Genomic DNA, 18,518 nt, shown 5'->3' on the forward strand with positions numbered 1-18,518 from the left:
CACCAGAGACAGAACAGGGAGCAGAACAGGCAGAAGGACCGAAGTACACTGCTGAAGGGAGCAGTGGGCAAGACAGGAAAGGTCTGCTGTGCCATGTGCGAGCTTAAGCTCCTAGGCTGGCAGGGGATTGAACTCGAGCTACAAGGGCTGTGATAGCTTCATAGCTCTGTGACTTAACCCCTTCCACCACCAGGGAGGCCCAGGGTTATTTATTTTTAAGTAATAGCTTTATTGAGGCATATTTTACATAACATAAACTCACCTATTTCAAGTGCATATTTTACATAGCATAAACTCATCTACTTCAAGTGCCTAATTCAATGATTTTTGCCAAGTTTACAACCATTGCAGTAAATGAGTTTAAAAACATTTGTTACTTTCTCAGTTACTTCTTGTGTCCTTTTACTGCTGATTACCCATGACAGGCTACCCCTAACCTATTTTCTATCTCTAGAGATTTGCCTTTTCTGGATTTTTGAGAAAGACTGAATTAAATACGTAGCTCAATTTGGAGAGAATCACCATATTAACAATACTGAATCTTCTAATCTAAGAACATGGAAAGTTTACCTGCTTGTTCTTTGTATTTTATATTTTTTGATTAAAAAATTTATTGAGGGCCTCCCCGGTGGCGCAGTGGTTAAGCACTGGGTTGCAAAGCTGCCCACAGCCTCTGCAGCACTGGTTCGATCCCCAGCTGCTCCCCGGCCACCGGAGGAGGGTCCCACATGGTGCACAGACCTCTCCTGCTGGCCGCTGCTCCCCTCAGCAGTGTACTTCGGTCCTTCTGCCTGCTCTGCTCCCCGCTCTGGCTCTAGTGAATTCTCTCACCCTCCCGCACTTCTAACTGTACCCAGTGTTTGTATAAATAAATAAATATTAAAAAAATAAAAACGACTGACAGGCTGCCTGTGAGGGCTCTTCAGGCTTGCCTGTATTTTAAAAAAATAAATAAATAAAATAAAAATAAAAAATTTATTGAGGTGAACCTTATATAATAGAAAACTGATGATTTTATTTTATTTTATTTTTAAAGATTTATTTATTTACACAAGCACTGGGTACAGTCAGAAGCATGGGAGGGTGAGAGAATTCACCAGAGCCAGAGTGGGGAACAGAACAGACAGACGGACGAAATACACTGCTGAGGGGAGCAGCAGGCGCCGCAGGAGAGGTCTGTATGCCATGTGGGTCCCTCGCCTGGTGGCCGGGGATCGAACTGGGGCTGCAGAGGCTACGGGCAGCTTCGCAGCCCAGCGCTCAACCGCTGCGCCACCGGGGGAGGCCCCCAAAACTGATGATTTTAAAGCAAACAATTCAATGACATTTAACACATTCATAATATTGTGCAAATACACCTCTATCTAGTTCCAAAATATTTTTATCACCCCAAAAGAAAATCATGTATCCATTAAGAGTAATTCCCCACTCCCTTTTCTCCAAACATTGGAAACCAACATGCTTCTTTGTGTCTCTGTGGATTTATCTATCTTGTCTGAGTTTTTTCATTTAGCATAAGGGTTTCAAGGTTTGTCAACACTGCAGCATGTATTAATACTTCATTCCATTTTATGGCTAAGTAATATTCCATTGTCCACACATACCACAATTTGTTTATCCATTTATCTGTGGGTGGACATTTGGATTTTTCCAAACTTTTAGCTATTGTAAGTAGTACTGCAAGAACATTTGTGTGCAAGTATTTGTTTGAATACTTAGAAGTGGGAGTTGCTGGAGCATATCATGATGCTACGTTTAACTTCTTGAGGTAAGAATCCTTGTTTATGAAAGGAGAAATATATGCTGTGTATTGTACTGTACTGTATTGTACTGTAATCAAATAAAGCTAAGATCATTATCCTGACAAGGATAATGGAACACCATTCATCATGGGAAATTAGGGGTGTTGTTCCACAATGGGGTCAGATACATTTGGGAAAGAATACTTTGGGATCTTGGTGATCCCTGAGACGTCTCTGTATTCCCTTGTGAAATTTTAAAGTATATGGATGAATGCAGCATGCAGAGCCTGAGAAGGTCACCATGTCCCTCAGGGTCACTTCATTAGGTAGACCACCCAGACTTGTTTTTTAGAGCAATATCACCATATTTTATGGATTTATTTGTATTTTTTCCAAAGAAATGTTGAAATTTTGCCTTCCAGAACCTGTAAATGTGACTGTATTTTGAAATAAGTTTTTGTACTGTAATCAAATAAAGCTAAGATCATATTGGATTAGAATCTCATCCAATAATTTAGAAAAAGAGGGATATTTGCACCCAGACACACAGGGGGAGCACCGTGGGAAGATGGAGGCAAAGGTTGGAGTTTTGCTGCCACAAGCTAAGGAACACCAAGAATGGCCAGGAAACGCCAGACAGGAGCAATGAAGGATCCTCCCTAGAGACTTCAGGACAGTACGGTGCTGCCAGCACCTCAGTTTTGGACCTCCAGCTTCTAGAACTGTCAGAAAATAAGTTTCTGTTGTTTTAAGCCACCCAGTGTGTGGCACATCAGCCTTAGGAAGTGAAGACCCTGAATCCCACGCACTTCTCTCAAGCAGGAAATGATGCAGTAAAGAACATTTGGTTCAGACATCAAGAGGGAAACAAATGCGAAGTCTTGAGGAACACAGGAGCCGAGGAGCCAGGTCACTTTTAGAAAGCACTTGCCATCAGCATAGTGTGAGATCAAGCTTTTTTGGGTACTCGGCAGTGTGAAAAGGAAAAAGTTGCCCTAGGAGGACAATCCAGTTGCCTAATAATCTGACTGCAAATTTAACCAAGTATCCTGGCATATATTTTTTTAAAGATTTATTTTTTGTTTATACAAGAGCTGGGGTACAGGCCAGATGTGCAGGAGGGTGAGAGGATTCACCAGAGACAGAGCGGGGAACAGAACAGGCAGATTGACGAAATACACTACTGAGGGGAGCAGCAGGGGATACAGGAGAGGTCTGCCGTGCCATGTGGGATTGTCACCCGCCAGCCGGGATCAAACCCACGCTGCAGAGGCTGCGAACAGCTTCACAGTACAGTGCTCAACGGCCTGCGCTACCAGGGAGGCCCTCCTGGCACATTTAGAGGCTAAAATACAATAAAAAACTCAGATTTTGTGTGGGAAACTGAACAGCCTAGTAACTTGAGACAATTAGGAAATAAGTGAAGAGAAGGAAAGGTAGTCTGTGAACCAGAGTGGTGTGAGAGAAACAACTGCTTAGGGGGGAAATAATAATAATAATAATAATTATTATTATTAATATTCTTTTTATTCATTAAAGTTTTACAGCTGACAAAGCACTCCTCTTACACATGATATCTAATCTTTTAATCATTTAATGAGGAAGGTCAGACCTTTCTCACTAAAGTTTCCCTTTTCACCAATGAGAAAACAGAGGCTCAAAGCGGTTAAATTACTTGCCCAAGGTCACTTGTCTGGCTGGCGTCAGAACTCCAGTCCCTGACTTGCTTCTGTCCTTTGTCTTTCCCAGAAGACAGCAGCACCACCTTGAGTTGAGCCCAGCTCACTCTGTAGGGCACAACTATCTTCAGAGGCCTGGGCCGCCTCTCCGCTCCTGCCAGTACCAGCAGGCTCTGCATAAAGCAGGGACTTCATGCACAGTGATGGAAACTGGGTGATTAATTGAGGTGAGGGTGGGGAGAGCAAGAGGTCCCAGGTCTTGTGGTTGGCACAGACTCCTGGTGCCGCCTCCGCCAGTGTGTGCTACACAGCGGAGCTGACACTGGCATCACCCTCAACGGAGTCTCCATGTCAGGAGGTAGTCATGGAAACTCACTCCCTTTGTAAGCTGATGAGGAGAGAATTAGGTGGAAAGGAGGAATCAAGTTAATTGCCTGTCATCCCCTCTCTGCTCTCTGTGTGTTGATTCAAATTAAGCTTTTTCAGTTTTCTGATGTCAGCAGATACCAAACGATCAAAGTACAGGCCTGGGAATCAGGACCACCAGGAAATAACCAGTTCTGTGCAAATTACTTCACCTTTCTGCGTCTTTGTTTGGTTGTAACCCACACACACATTCAGGAAAGCAAATCTTTGCATGACCTCCCTTGGTTTCTGACCCGAACTCTCTGAACTGCCTTAGTTTTAACTATCTCTGACTCTACAGCCATTCAGCTAGCCCTTCTAACTCTTAGGAGCAAAACCTTCACATTAGATTCTGCATATATTTGGATTCATAGTAGCTCAGATAGAAGTAGCAGGGTCAGGCAGGGATAGTTGTTCTGTGATGGTGTTGACCACATGAAGGGAAGTACAGGCAAGATCAGGAGGTCTTTTTTGAGTGGTGTCACCCAATTCACTGCCACCTGAGCAAACTGGAGAAAGATTCCAAAAATGAGGAGGCCCTTTTCCTTCCTAGGGTCTCTTCTCTACAGATTGAAGCTATAATTTGAGATTCCTTGCATGCTCTTTGCCTGTTTTACTCTTTAAGCTCTTCAGAGGTTTTTTTTTTTTTTTTTTTGCCTGGAACACCCTTCCTTCTTTTTAGGTGTGTCTCAACTCTATTAATATTGATCGATCACCTTCCATGTGCCAGGCACGGTACTCAGTGGTGGGAAGTATGATTGAAGAAGAGAGTCCCTGTCCTTAGAAATATGTAGTCCTGTGGAGAGGTTGAATTTATGTGCACGGTGATCACTTACCTGCTTATTATCAACTCTATAATGCTCATCTGGGACACCTTCTCAAAACGGGAAATGGGACTTCCAAACACATGAACTTCCTTTAATGTAGATAGCAAGCAGGTGATCATGGTGCACATAAATTCTACTTCTCCACGGGACTACATGTTTCTGAGGGCAGGGACTGTGTCATCCTCAATCATACTTCCCACCACTAAGTACCATGCCTGGCACATGGAAGGTCATTGGTACTAATAGAATAAGGGATTCATTTAGCAAATGAATAATGAACAGAGTTTTGGAGGATGGTTTTCTAAAATACGGAAATATTTACTTAAGTTCTTGAGTGGAATGTTGGTTATATTCTATTTGGATTGCCATACTCTCTGCTCTTCACCCAAGTAGTATGGGTGACTGTGAGGCTTCTTTGGATTCCAGAACTGCTTTGTTCCAAGAAGTCTTCTGCTGCATTCATTCATCTCTTTTAGAAATGCTGGCTCCGAAAATAGAGCACTCTAAAATTAAATGTGCTGGTTCCAGTCAGGAACTATAGAGTTAGGAGAGGTAGAATGAAGAGTCCCTGGATGAAAGAATGAAGTGAGTGTGTGGGAGATGTGTTTGAGATTGTCTTAGGAGATTCTACCTGGACTGGGAGAAAATCTGGGGAAGAAGTTCTGGGAGGGAGGTACTGTCTGGAATTAAGGATAATAGACACTGTCTAGGAAAAAGACGTTTTAGTTTAAAGGTGGAGTTGACAAAATGACTTTTTCTTTGTATCTGTATGAAGTTTATAGTCTTTACAGGACTCGTGGGGCTTGGTAAAGTAGAGCCCTGGACTAGCATTTAGCACATTTGAATGTTTATCTGGCATTAACCCATAATCATACAACAGTTCTGGGCCTCACTTTCCTTTTTAGTAAACGAAAGACAGTGTAAACCCAAATGCTCTCTAAGGTCCACTCTATAATTCTAGGAGAATAGATTATAGATTTCACATATGACTGTTTTAGAAACTGAACAGAGCAGAAGGGGTGAGAGTAATGTCTTGGGTTGGGTTTTTCCCATGTTCTGTGCCACCACCACCCCTTTATTTCTTCGCTGGGAGGCGGTGTGCCACAGTGACTGCATTGGTTTGGGAATCAGATAGAAATACATTTGAATTCCAGCTTTACCCCTTTACTGCACGGGACCTAGGGCAAATTCTTAATCCCCCTCTGCCTCAGTTTTCTCATTAAGAAAGTAGAACTTACCTTCCTAATGTTATCATAAGAGTTGAATGACTTGAAATAAAGAAAGTATACAAAATATTTACCACCATTCCTCACAAATATATTAATGCTGGTGCTCTTTTTCTATATTATTGAGCTTCGATTTTGTCATGGAATTCTGTGACATTTTTAAACCACTGTTCTGTTCGCTGCTTATTTTGCATGGAAAAACTTAGCAATCATGTACTTTTACTTCTTCAGATATTTAGTTGTTTCAGCATCCAGTTGTGCTTATGTCATAAACTTACTGAGCAAGATGGCGAAATGTAGAAGTACTCGGAGAGTGAGTGGGCAGACAGAACACAGACAATGACATTTAAAACATGTTGGCATTAAAAGCATTCAAGAGTAACAAGTCACTGACTAACTAGAGGTATATATTCCTTCTTAGACACTTAAGGGTTAGAGGAACAAAGATGGGACTAGGGAAGCCTTGGATTCCTTGCAAAGTTCTTATGCACTTTAAAGTTTTAATAGCATTGCAGCAGGTATCTGTCACGTCTGTGCACTAACAGCTCTTAAGAGTAGATTTATTGAAGTTCAGGGTGATAGAAATTCATAAATTATCCATAAATTATATCTTGACTCTGTAATCAATAAGAAATAGCTTCTGTAGGTGAAAAGGTAAATGGTGAGAATATTCAAGTCCTTTCTAAATGCAATTTTAATGACATTTACAAATTATTCCTATTATACCATTAATCTCAGTTGTTGGAGTGGTGACGGTTTAGCATCTACACTAGGATTTTACAAAGACAGTCCACGTGATGACTTTGGATAATATTCTGCCTGGGGCATTCACTTCTGAGTCTAGGCAGTCTAGGCAGGCCCTACCACCCACTGAGAAGTAAATCGGGCAAGCATACGAGCAGGTGGTGAGCTCCTGAGGGTAGGATCTGCCTTATTCATTGCATGTATACGGAACCTGGAAGAAAACTGACACTTTGTAGACACTACTTAATGGGTTGTAAGGTCTGAAAGATTTGGGTTTTGTTAAGCAGAAGGTGAAGATACCCTGGGCAGGAAAACCTTATAATGTTATGAAAAGCCTGTCAAAGGTATGTTCTGAACTACACGCTTCAGCAGTGCTACTACAGTGGGAATTATCATTCCTTTTCCACTTAACATCCCTATCTTGAATTACTATGGATTACTCTGAGAATAAGGGAATAGAATTGAAGGAACTTCTTAGCTGGAGCTAAAATACAGGAATAGTAAGGTTTAAATGATGTCCAGGTCCCAATGTGGGACGCTGTTTCCTTTGGGGTGTGGAATTCCTCTCATCAGATATAACCATTCAGATTCTACAAAGCGGTAGAAGCACTAGTCTTGTCATTATATTTCAGGACACAATGAAAGAGAAAGGGAGTACCCCAAAGGGATTGGGACCACAAAAGGACAAGGTTAGCCTGACAGTTAATTAGAGGTTTGAAGGAAGAGAGACTGGCTATTCTGCAAGGTAGTTTACTGGCTGAGATTTCAGATTACTGACAAGTAGAGAATTATGAGATCTGTTCATTCATTTTTCCTTCACTGTTAATGAATCACACTTCTGATGACATGTGTGTACGTGTTGTGTGTGGATTTGTGTGTGTGTGTGGAGAAAGTCATGTTTTATCAGTTTCCTTGTGAATTATTGCTTACCACTCAGGTCAACAACCCCCACCCCACTCCACATCCCCCAACCACTTGCAGATTGCCAGAATACAGTCTAATCAGTCTGATTTTCACTGGGGAGGTAGAACATTCTGTTTTGGAGGAAGCAGTTGGGTTACACCTGTCACTCAGGGATGACAGATTCTCTTCTCTATGCCACAGGAAATCACAGTCTTTCTGAGCAGGCTCTGGTTAGTGGTCCCACAGCCTGGTGGCTAGAGGTGGGCAAGGGCAAAATTTCCCTCCTCTCTTCCTTTAGCAAGACAGGATCTTGAGGAAGGCTTTGCGGAACTCGACATTAAAGGTGGTATAAATCACAGGGTTGAGGGCACTGTTCACGTAGCCCAACCATGTTGTAGCACTGTAGAGCTCTGGAGACACGTGGCATGCTTGGCAGTGGGTATTGAGAACGTGGGTCAAGAAGAAGGGCAGCCAGCAGACAATGAAGGCCCCTGGGTTGCAAAGGAAGAGAACAACTGGGTAAGGGGTTTGTTGAACTCTTTTGTTGTAACATAAAAAATGACTCACATGGTCATTTAATTTTACACTAATCCTATGAAGCAGGAGTGATTAACCATATTTTATTTATTTTGTAGATGAGAAAAATTTCATACTAATGATTTTGATTCATCTCAGGCCTTTTTCTTAAGTCGACTTTCTAGTTTGCTCTTTAGGTAGTTCTTTACTATTCTTTTCTACTTTCTAAATTCGATGCAGATGCTTATATATTGTCTATCCATGCATGAAATCCTCCTAGGCGCTGACAGGGAAGAAGACTTTAAAGACTCCATTGACATAGGTCCTGACACTGAAAAGATTATAGCAAGGGTTTTAGTAAAGTATCTAAGGTATGAGAAGGTTGGGGCTTTTCACAACAAGTAACAGTGAACAGAATGCACTGTACTCACTACCTTTCCATATATCTTCAACTTGCCAATTTTTTATTTCTTTATTTAAATACATTTCTTTTTTATTATAAAAACTAGCCTTGATTTTATAGTTGAAAAACATACAAAAGTAGAAAGAAGAAAAATAACCACCCACTGCTCAAAGGCAATCACTTTTGACATCTCAGTGGATTTCTTTTCAGTCTCTCCTCCCCATATTTAAAATAACCTAGATGTTATCATACCATATGACAGTTTTTTAAATTTAATATTCCAAAATAAGTAAGCATTTATTAAGTATGACATTATTAAGTGACAGGCATTTTTATTGAATCATTATCTTATTTATTACTTGTTATCCATTGTAACTCTACGTGATAGGCAACAAACATAGTAGATAAACACAGCTCAATTAGATGACTTGCTCAGTGTCAAAATTTCAGTTTAAGTTTAAAAAGATTCCACCTGAGTTAACATTTATACACAGACCCTTTTCAATTGTATTATAATCATTTATAAATACAGTCATTGAATTCCAGTATTGGTGGAATATAATAGTACCCACAGGCAACAATACTGAACTCAACCTAACCTAGCCAACCCAAGCTCACCGAGCACAATGGCCAGCATCTGGGTCGCCTTCTTCTCCCGAAGTGGCACTGCTCGCGGTTGCAGGGGCCCCAGCTTCAGGGATGTCGACAATCTGCCATTACTGAGTTTTCGAACTTCTAAACTGAGCTTGGGTGCCAAGGTGGGGCTAAGGGAGTTTCGAGTCCTCCCTGCCCTTTTCAACTCTCCCTCCCCTTCCTGAAAGCCTGGTCGTCTCAAGGCAGTGTCTTGGCAGATGCTGTAGTAGCGTTTCAGCTCCATGTGTGCCCGGCCAGGGGAGAGAGGCTGCAGGTGTGACAAGAGAGGGTCCTGAAATTTCTGGGGATATTGTTTATCTTCTGAGTGTTCCTGAAGGGAAAGGGGAGGCGAACCATCAGGGAAGAGAAACCATCATTGTGTGAAGCCTGCAGAGAGCCCATCTAACAGCAAGGAGGAACCGCAGAAATTCAAGTTAAGTGAAATTTGTTTCTGACTTTCTGGCTAAAAAGCACCTACCTCATAGAGAATGTTTCAGAATGATGTGAATCCCTCAAGATGGGTAAAATAGGACTATAATCTGGATTTCTTTGAGTTAGAAATTGACCTGGGTATACAGAGCAGTGTGTTAAATGATACCATGAGTAAGTATATAAGCAGCAAAATCTGGAATGTGGGAAACCATCAAAAAATTGACTCAGTTTCTTCAATAATCAATTGCAACAATAACATTTCCTACTTTCAAAGTTTAGGTCTTATTTGAGTTTAGATTCAAAACTATAAAAGATTTACTATAAAAGATTTACTATAAAAAATTTACAAGGCATTTGGGTATATTTGAATTTGATTGACACTTAATATCAGAATTATTACTTTAGTGGCTCCGTGGTTATGTGTTTTATTTTAAAAGTTTTTATTCTTTAGAGAATGTTTTAGAAATATTTTCTTTGAAATGCTACCACATTTTGGATGTGCTCCATAACCACCCGGCTGGGCATGTGAGTGGGGGAGCCTAGGTGAACTAAGATTGACCTGAATGGATAATTGCCGAAGCTGGTTGATAGCTGCTAAAAGATTTCTACTCTTTGTCTTTCTATTTTTTTTTATTCTTGAAATTTTCCATAATAAAAGGTAAGTAAAAAAAGAAAACCTAGGGATTTCATCTCAGGACATATATTCATGGGAAAGTTAGTGACATGTCTTTGACCATTACTTGTAAAACAGAAAACAAATTGGGAAAACAGGTTTGGGATGAATAGACTCAGCGAACAGAAAACTGAAAATCTGTGGCTACTGCTGATATTTTGGGGGATGTGTGTGTTTAACATCTGAGCTTCTTTCCCTGTTTGAAGACTCAGACATTGTGTCAATCTTAAGTGGCAGGCAGGACTCCCCCGCTCCCATTACTGATGGCAGTTTTTTGTTTTTTATAAAAATGTCCAGATATTCATTCTCCCCCACATCCCACTGGGCAGCTAGAAATCTGGCACATGAACCAAGTCCAGCTAATTGGAGATTCACACCTAGGCCTTCCCATTTATTCTATGAGCTTCTTGACATCCTTCTAGTAAATTTCCCTTTTATATGCCAGTCAGTTTAAGCAACCAGAAACCTTACCACTGTCTCCTTAGTACAAGAAATCACAAGTCTTCCAGATATAAAGTGCTGGTACGCTGTGCACACTCAGAAACATTGTTGAATGAATGAATAGAACCATTGAATACAAGGGGTCTTTGAGAAATATAGTGCTTTTAAAATTGTGCTTCACAGAGGTATGGAATCTAACATATTTTTAAAAAATTTGGTTTTCATTTTGAAGGCTTTTCTAATAATTAATTTTAGCATATTATCTTTTATTTGTGATTGAAGTGGCATCTAGTGACCTTCTAAGTGTGACAGTATTGAACTTCTGACGCATTATTCTGAAAGGAGGGGTCTGGGGACACATTCTTGAGAGTGTTTATAAAATCTTAGATTTGAAAACACCAATAAAGTGCATTTTATGTGTGGAAATTCAGTCTTTTAGAAGGGAAGTGATTCTTGTAAGATTATATTTTAGTGAGTGCATATTCCACTCTATAAATAAAACCTACCACTACCCCATGACTGACATGAGGAAACACTCCCAGACGGGAGGATAGAACCTAATTTTCTACACTGCTGGTGTGTCCAGCATCTTGGTTCTCCAATATCTCCTTTCTAGTCACCACTTTTTTTCCTTTTGGCCTTGGAGTCTCCCCGGACTTTAGATCTGCTATAGACAACTTTAAATCTCTTCTGCTTTTATAAAATCATTTACAGCAAGAGTCTCCAACTACTTGCTACAATATGAGGCCTGTATAAAGAGTAGTTAACTGTATAGAGATTAAACAAAGCTCTGGTCTTCATCATTATGGGTTTTTGAAGCTTTATTATACTGTTTACTTGATTGTAGAATTCAGGGAGAGGACTACTGTTCTTATATTTATGACCTTTGGGCTCCATTCTATATTTAGCTTGCTCGGGGAGTCAGGTATACCTTAAACTGGAAGGGCAAGGATCAGGGCAACCATGAAATTGTCTTGGTTTTCCCCACATTTAATGGCAAATAAGGCTTGAAAGTCTCTATCAGTTTCTCTGTTTTTCTTGGCTCTGCTCATGTCGGATGCCCCACTCCCTCTAATGCAGGTGGCTCTGGATGGCATCTTCACATCATGAGTCTTTGGCTGTAGTCACTGGGCTCTCGCCCAATAATAGCAGGCTTTCTGAACATCATTTGATGATTTCTATTCTAAAGCGCAAATCAGGCAGGACTTCAGATCTGTCATATATATAGATACAAGTATGGGATTGGGGCTAGCTTCCATTTTGGAAGGGATGTGGAATCAAGTTAAGCCAGAGAATATCTTGAGAAAAGTTCACTTAACCTTCTCCTACAATTCAAAGCATGGCTTACTTACCATTTTCCCTGTGGCGTCTGATGGAAATCTGGCCCTTATTGAAAATTGCCGAATGGGATGTAGCCTCAGACAGGAAGACTAGGGTTGAAGGAGAAACAGTGTGGTTTAGCTCTACATAGTTGTAAACCATTTAGATGAAAATGCTTTATTTATATATTCATAGCTTCCCATCATTGGGTCCTGACCTTCTGTTTCATGGGGAATATTCTTATTAAGTTGGACTTCCACTTTGAGAGTCTATCTTCATTTAGGTCATTGTGGCTTGACATGACATCCAAGATCAGATTCAGTTCTCACTCTATCTGTGAAGTCCTTCCCTGAGCATATTGGCCTCTTTTTTCTCATAACCTTCAAAGCACTTAATATTTAGGTGCTTCACTGTCTTCATCTCACACTTGACAATATCCCATTCAGTTTTGGAATGTTATTAACTTTGGGTGGAGGTGTACTTTATTTGCTTGTCTAGATTTTAAACTCCATGAAGGCAGAGGCCGTATGCTATTCCTGCTTCCCTTTCCTAGAAGATTGCAAGTGATAGATATTCATCCATTCATGCTTCAAGCATGTGCCAGGCACTGGGATAAGTAGAATTTACAGTCCAAGCAACTGGAAGATCATTGTTGAGGCAATGACCTTCCTTTTCAGAGCCTAGAAAGACCTAATAAAATATGCCATCAATACCCCACCCATTAGTTGGCCACAGAGCCTCCACACAGAGGCAGACTAATAAGGGAATGCAGTTTCATGGACCCCATAATTGCTGATAGGAATGGTCTGTCCAGAAATCAGCCCTGGGAGTCCATCAGTGATGGGTACAGCTGACATACAAAAACCTCAAATCCTGCATTTCACGTAAACTGCCAGGCATTTGGGGAATATGAAAGACTTTGAAGGGAAGCAGAACAAGCCCAGAAATGATCCTCTCTTTTTCCCAAGTAATGTAGACTCTAAGGAAGACTGTCAATGCACTTTTCAAATTGGATTTTCTACCTGAAATGCACAGTCAACACCAGGAGATTAGAAGGCGTGTGCAGAGGCTATGTACGCAATGAAGCAGTATAGCCAAAAGCATACACAGCTGGACACAGGCTGGGCAACTATGGTTTTGGGCGCTATCTTCCCTCTGCCCCTCCAGGGTGCTTACTTGTTGGGGGAAACCAGGCCTGACACTGAAGCACTGACTGTTCTGCCGAGTTAGGAACCGTTTTCGTCTCCTCTGTCTCAACACCACATAGATCCTGGCATAGACGAGGACAGTCACTCCAAAGGGCAGGTAGAAGGACAGTACTGAAGAGTAGATGACAAAATCAGGGTTGGAGATGGAGCAGACTCGGGGGTCCCCTGTGAGAGAGAGAAGAGGAGAAAGCAAAGCAGTTTGCCAAGTATCACACCTCAGAGGGAAGCACAGAATATGACTCCATACCCCACATGGTGTCTCCACCATGTGATCGGCACAGAACTTAGAGAAACAGGGTTTGCGAGTTCCCCCCCTCCCCAACTCCATCATCTCCCAGTTCAAATGGGATGTGCTGCCTCATCTGTGGAGACTTTCTCATTTGTCAGTCAGAAACAACTCTTACTTCCTCTGTGCCCCATTACCCTTTACTTACCTCTTTTGTTTAGTTAACGCACACGGGCCGCTGAGTTGTGCGGATGCAGGGAGGCAGTCTCACACACCTACCTGGTAAGCTCCCCGAGGATAGGTGGTTTAATTCATTGTATCACTCATGGTTCACTTAAGAAAATTTACCAAAGATTACATGTCAGACACAGCTGGACACTGGGGCTTCAGGATGAATAAGACATGTGTCTGCCCTTGAGGGAGCTCACAGTCTAGCTAGAAAGATCCACACGCTGTGCTAAGTGTCATCAAGGAATGTGATCAGTGAGGCTGGGGGTAGGGGCTCCTGGGAGGCATGCAGTCCCCAGGAAAGGGTCTGCTGCTGGGGAGGCATCCAAGGATTATTGAATGCAATGGAGAGAAAACTCTTTGCTGAGAATGCCAGGTCTCCAATCTGAAGGCAGCATAGGCGGCGGGCGGCAGCTGATTAGGGGACAAGCATTTGATTTTCCAGGGAGTCCAAGCATTGGTTAAAGGTGAGAGTAGAGGGGAGCAAGTAAGGAGGTTGTCATCATGAACAACATGAACTGAGGAGTGTTCTTATCCTGCTTTAGTTCCTGAAATGCTCCTGTCACTCATCTGTTGGGAGGTTCCTGTAGCTTTGCGTTCTTATCTAGCAGACACTGAGATGCCTCCAGTGCCAGGACAGGGCCCAGAACTTGCCCCATTGTGGAAGAGAAAAGGAAGGGAAACTAGTATCACAATATCTTCCTGGTGATGTGCCAAGGACCTTATGTCCATTATTTTACCTAATCATTACAGTGGCAATAGGTGAGGCAGGAAGCATTACTATCTCTTCTTAGATGAGCAGGCTAAGTTTCAGAGAGATTTAGCAAGTTGCCCGAGTTTGCATAGCATGAAAGAGGAGAGCCAGGACACAATCTTCCAGCCACTCTGCATTCATACCCCCTGCCCTGGGCCCCCAACCAATGTTCTTTCCATGAGTTTGACTCTCCACCTCCCTCTAACTGAGACATGGCACATTTGTGCTTTGTCTGGCACTGTCAGCAACAGCTGTTGGTACATCTGGGCAATCTTCAACCCAAAGCCTGGCCTCAGAAGAGGCAGCCTCAGGTGTGAGCTGGTGGGGTGGGAACATTGGCCACATAGGCCCCTTGTTCTGCTTCTTAGTCTTCTAGGGTAGGCAGAGGGCAGGGAGCATGAGTATGAAAGCCAGTCCTGCCATTTATTAACTGTGTGGTCTTGGGCACATTACTTCACTATGTCAAACCTCAGTGTCATTATCTGTAAAAGAAAAACAAAAATACTGTCTCATATAGCGGTTGTGAGAATTAATGAGAATAAATAGCTACTGTTATTTTTATTATTTATTTACTACAAGCAGTCATTATTTACTCTCTCTGAGCTTTTTGAACTGAAAAGGAATGGTATCATTTGGAATGGAAATTTGGAGAGAGACTTATAGGGAGAGAAGGGAACCACAGCTAAGAATTAGAAGGAAATAAAAGTGTGCTCAGTGCTCAGAGGTGCATTTTAATGACAACCCTGCCTCTGAATCTGTAATTTCCTCCCAAATTCTCTGATTGTCCTGGATAGGAGGTAAAATTAATGTCACCTCATGAAAGCCTGTGGCAGTGTCTTTCAAGAAGTGGCTCATAGAATTTTGAGCAGTGGTCACCAAATGGGCCCCTCCTGGCACTCTGGGCAGATGTGGCTGCGGGTCAGGCAGGGTGGCCGCCGATGGGCTTTCTGAATCTATACGGAGTCACTTCGGCAGTGACCACACCTCCCTTGAAATCGGCTCCCCTGTCTGTCTTTTTTGAGGTGACGGGAGAACAGGGTGACTGCGGCAGCCGGAGTAATGGCAGGGCAGGCATTTAGAAAATTTCTTCCACTCTTTGACCGAGTATTAGTCGAAAGGAGTGCAGCTGAAACTGTAACCAAAGGAGGCATTATGCTTCCAGAAAAATCTCAAGGAAAAGTGTCGCAAGCAACAGTAGTAGCTGTTGGATCAGGCTCTAAAGGAAAGGGTGGAAGATTCAACGAGTTAGTGTGAAAGTTGGAGATAAAGTTCTTCTCCCAGAATATGGAGGCACCAAAGTAGTTCTAAATGACAAGGATTATTTCTTATTTAGAGATGGTGATATTCTTGGAAAGTATGTAGACTGAACTCAAGATTGAAATGGCATCATGTGAAGCTGCCCATTCCACTGAAGTTCTGAAATCTTTCATCATGTAAATAATTTCTGTGTCTCTTTTATAATAAACTAATGCTATCAAAAAAAAAAAAGAAAAAAGAAATCAGCTCACCTGTTGTCAGGGTCTGACCACGATTTACATGCTGGCTGTAATGAGGGGCACCTCAGTGCATTTTACTAGTGAGAAGAGAGCCACAGGGGTGGCAGGGCAACTTCCTCACTATTCATCCTGCTGCTGTCCTTGGTGTGCTGGATACTCCCCATCTGTCCCTTCAGATATGCCTCTCCTCCACCCCACTCCTCTGGGTACTGGAAGCCTGGCTCAAAACTGTATATATTACCTACAACTTTCAAAAAGCTAGAAGTGGAAGTAGCAAGTGGTTCTGTTCATATAAAAATGGATATGTGGTGTATGTGTTTGCAAGTGCTTGTTTCAAGCATTATCTTTCAAGAATATTAGTGTTTGGTTCTAGAAGGGAGAGGGGGACTAATATTTCGGGAAGAAGGGAGACCTCCAGTAAGTATGCATATGGATGCTACTACACCTTATGCTTTATCACATGCAGATCTTTATTTTTCCATTGAAAATCTTGAAAACATATATGAGAGTGAAGAGAAAGCGCACAGTCCTTTCAGGACCACTGATCAATGAATGTCCTCAGCAGATAACTGTGACTGCTTTCATGCCCTCTCCCCTAAAAGTAAGCTGCTGCCTTTCCTTAGAATAAGGCTCTTCCAGACTCTCCCCACCCTGTGCAGTCCTAGGAGCACCCTGCAGGCACTGGAGGCAGGCTGCTGGTGCTGGGGTCCTGCCCCAGGTCCCTCCAGACCTGGGCTGGGTGTTTGCCCTATCGGCAGAGCAGAGTGAAGACCACATAGCAGAGATTCTGAAAGTTTCTCTCTGCTGAGTCCTAAGAAGGTGGGGAGGGCAATGAGCTCCCCCATCCCTATACCCCCAAAGAACTGAGGTGCCTTGTTTTAATAATTTAGCCAAAACTGTGCTGTCAGAAAATAGTTATGAAGGGCCTCCCTGGTGGCGCAGTGGTTGAGCGCTGGGTTGCGAAGCTGCCCGCAGCCTCTGCAGCACCGGTTCGATCCCCGGCTGCTCCCCGGCCACCAGAGGAGGGTCCCACATGGCGCGCAGACCTCTTCTGCCTCCCGCTGCTCCCCTCAGCAGTGTACTTCGGTCCTTCTGCCTGCTCTGCTCCCTGCTCTGGCTCTGGTGAATTCTCTCACCCTCCCGCACTTCTGACTGTACCCAGTGCTTGTATAAATAAATAAATAAATAAATCTTTAAAAAAAGAAAATAGTTATGAAATAAACTATGAATGATGAAAAAATGAGCAAAATGGACAGTCAAGCATTGTACATAAGTATTAAGCAGTCATTGGCTTAATGGGGAAGGCCTAGAGGTTATGCATTCTCTGCCATTGGGAATGTTTATCAGAACTAATGTGTAACTTAAATGGAGGAAAGCATGATGAGGACTCATCCACTTCATTGATAACAGTTTATGGAGGACCTACTATGTTCAAGGCAAAGTATTCAGTGACAGAAACAGTACGTAGTTCTACAAAGAGGCCAAAGGCTTCTGTGGGCTAATTGGGGGTTCATAAGACCCATGGTGATGTGCCCTGAAAGGCCAAAAGCAGATTGATTTGAGAGGATTCATGAACTTCAACCTTGTTGAAAAAGTTGTCCTCAACTTTTCCCCAAAGATGGGAGAGTCTGTTGAATCTGATTTTAGGATGAACCTGTTATTCTTCTAATTTTGTGCTTTTCAACCAAGGTCCCTACCTTTCCCCATTGTCAGCATTCTGAAAGCCAGGTGAGCTGTTCTTTTGCTAAAATCTAAACAGCTTGCTGCCATTTCCCCTTTATAAAAGGAAAATTAAGACACTGGATAATATTTTCTTTAAGTTTTTCCTCCTTTGAAAATTTCTTAAACCTTTGTTGCCAGTTATTGCTTATTCATTCTAGAATTTTTTTCTAACATAATAGCTTTCTAATTTAGCAGAAATTTAAGTGCTAGTTTTTTTCTTATCTGTGATTTGAAAGCCTTGGGCTTTAAGGGAGCCTTGCTCCCTTAAACATGTCGAGGGTTTCCTCTCACACCTGCACTTCTTGCTCCAATGCCATCTGGGGCTGTTGATGAGGAGGTATTTGGCTAGACCACTGGGCCTCTGCTAGGAATGGGGGCCACACTGATGAGCCCATGGAAATTTCCTTGGATCAACCTTGGAACTCTGCCCTACCTGTACACCCAGAAATGCAAGTTGCCCATTTTCTCAGATAATCAGGGTGAATCCAAATTGGAAGACACTGACGTTCAACTTTTCTCCACCTTATGATCTTTGATAATTCACAATCCCACGTGGCAGTCCATTTCATTAAAAGAAGAACTCTGCCAGAAAGTCCTTGTTTGTGTTGTACTTCTTGGTGAAAGGCCAGTCACTTCCAATATCAAGAATCATTGACTGTATCCTGCCTGGCACACCTCTCCTTTACACAGAAGTAGGAAAAAAAATCACTGAGAGCAATTGTGCACCAGGCTTTTGAATCAATTTGCCCGCTTCCTCACAGACGCAGAGTGGCTGGAAGAACCCACATCTGTCTGGATGATGAAGCTGCACTCTGAAGGTCAGATTGAGGCAGAGAAGGACAGGTGGACATGCCCACCTTGAGTTCTTCTCACTGACTTGTGCTCCCGGAGCAGCGGATTGGGCTCTGACTTCAGCAGAACTACCACTGTCTAAGTTTTC

At 42.4% G+C, this 18,518-nt stretch overlaps 2 protein-coding genes across 3 annotated transcripts in view; one reads left to right on the forward strand and one right to left on the reverse strand.

The window, feature by feature from the left end:
• Positions 1-7,820: 7,820 nt before the first annotated feature.
• DRD3 (dopamine receptor D3) overlaps positions 7,821-18,518 on the reverse strand; it is a gene marked incomplete at both ends in the record, with an annotated part of 41,387 nt that continues 30,689 nt past the window's right edge. The window contains 4 exons of one of the 2 annotated variants that reach the window (XM_084231479.1): positions 7,821-8,017; positions 9,064-9,409; positions 11,977-12,054; positions 13,121-13,317. In XM_084231479.1, coding sequence (XP_084087605.1) covers positions 7,821-8,017; positions 9,064-9,409; positions 11,977-12,054; positions 13,121-13,317 — 818 coding nt within the window. The remainder of the gene's footprint in view (positions 8,018-9,063; positions 9,410-11,976; positions 12,055-13,120; positions 13,318-18,518) is intronic. The other variant, XM_084231480.1, reaches the window with a different exon arrangement.
• On the forward strand, positions 15,420-16,053 carry LOC311169491 (10 kDa heat shock protein, mitochondrial-like; the record flags this gene model as incomplete). Its single annotated transcript, XM_084231481.1, is given in 2 exon segments — positions 15,420-15,591; positions 15,594-16,053. Coding segments are annotated over 2 exon segments (306 nt in total). The 3' UTR covers positions 15,728-16,053.

The sequence above is a fragment of the Talpa europaea genome (assembly GCF_964194135.1).
Source record: "Talpa europaea genome assembly, chromosome: 4".
NCBI classification, from domain to species: Eukaryota; Metazoa; Chordata; class Mammalia; order Eulipotyphla; family Talpidae; genus Talpa; species Talpa europaea.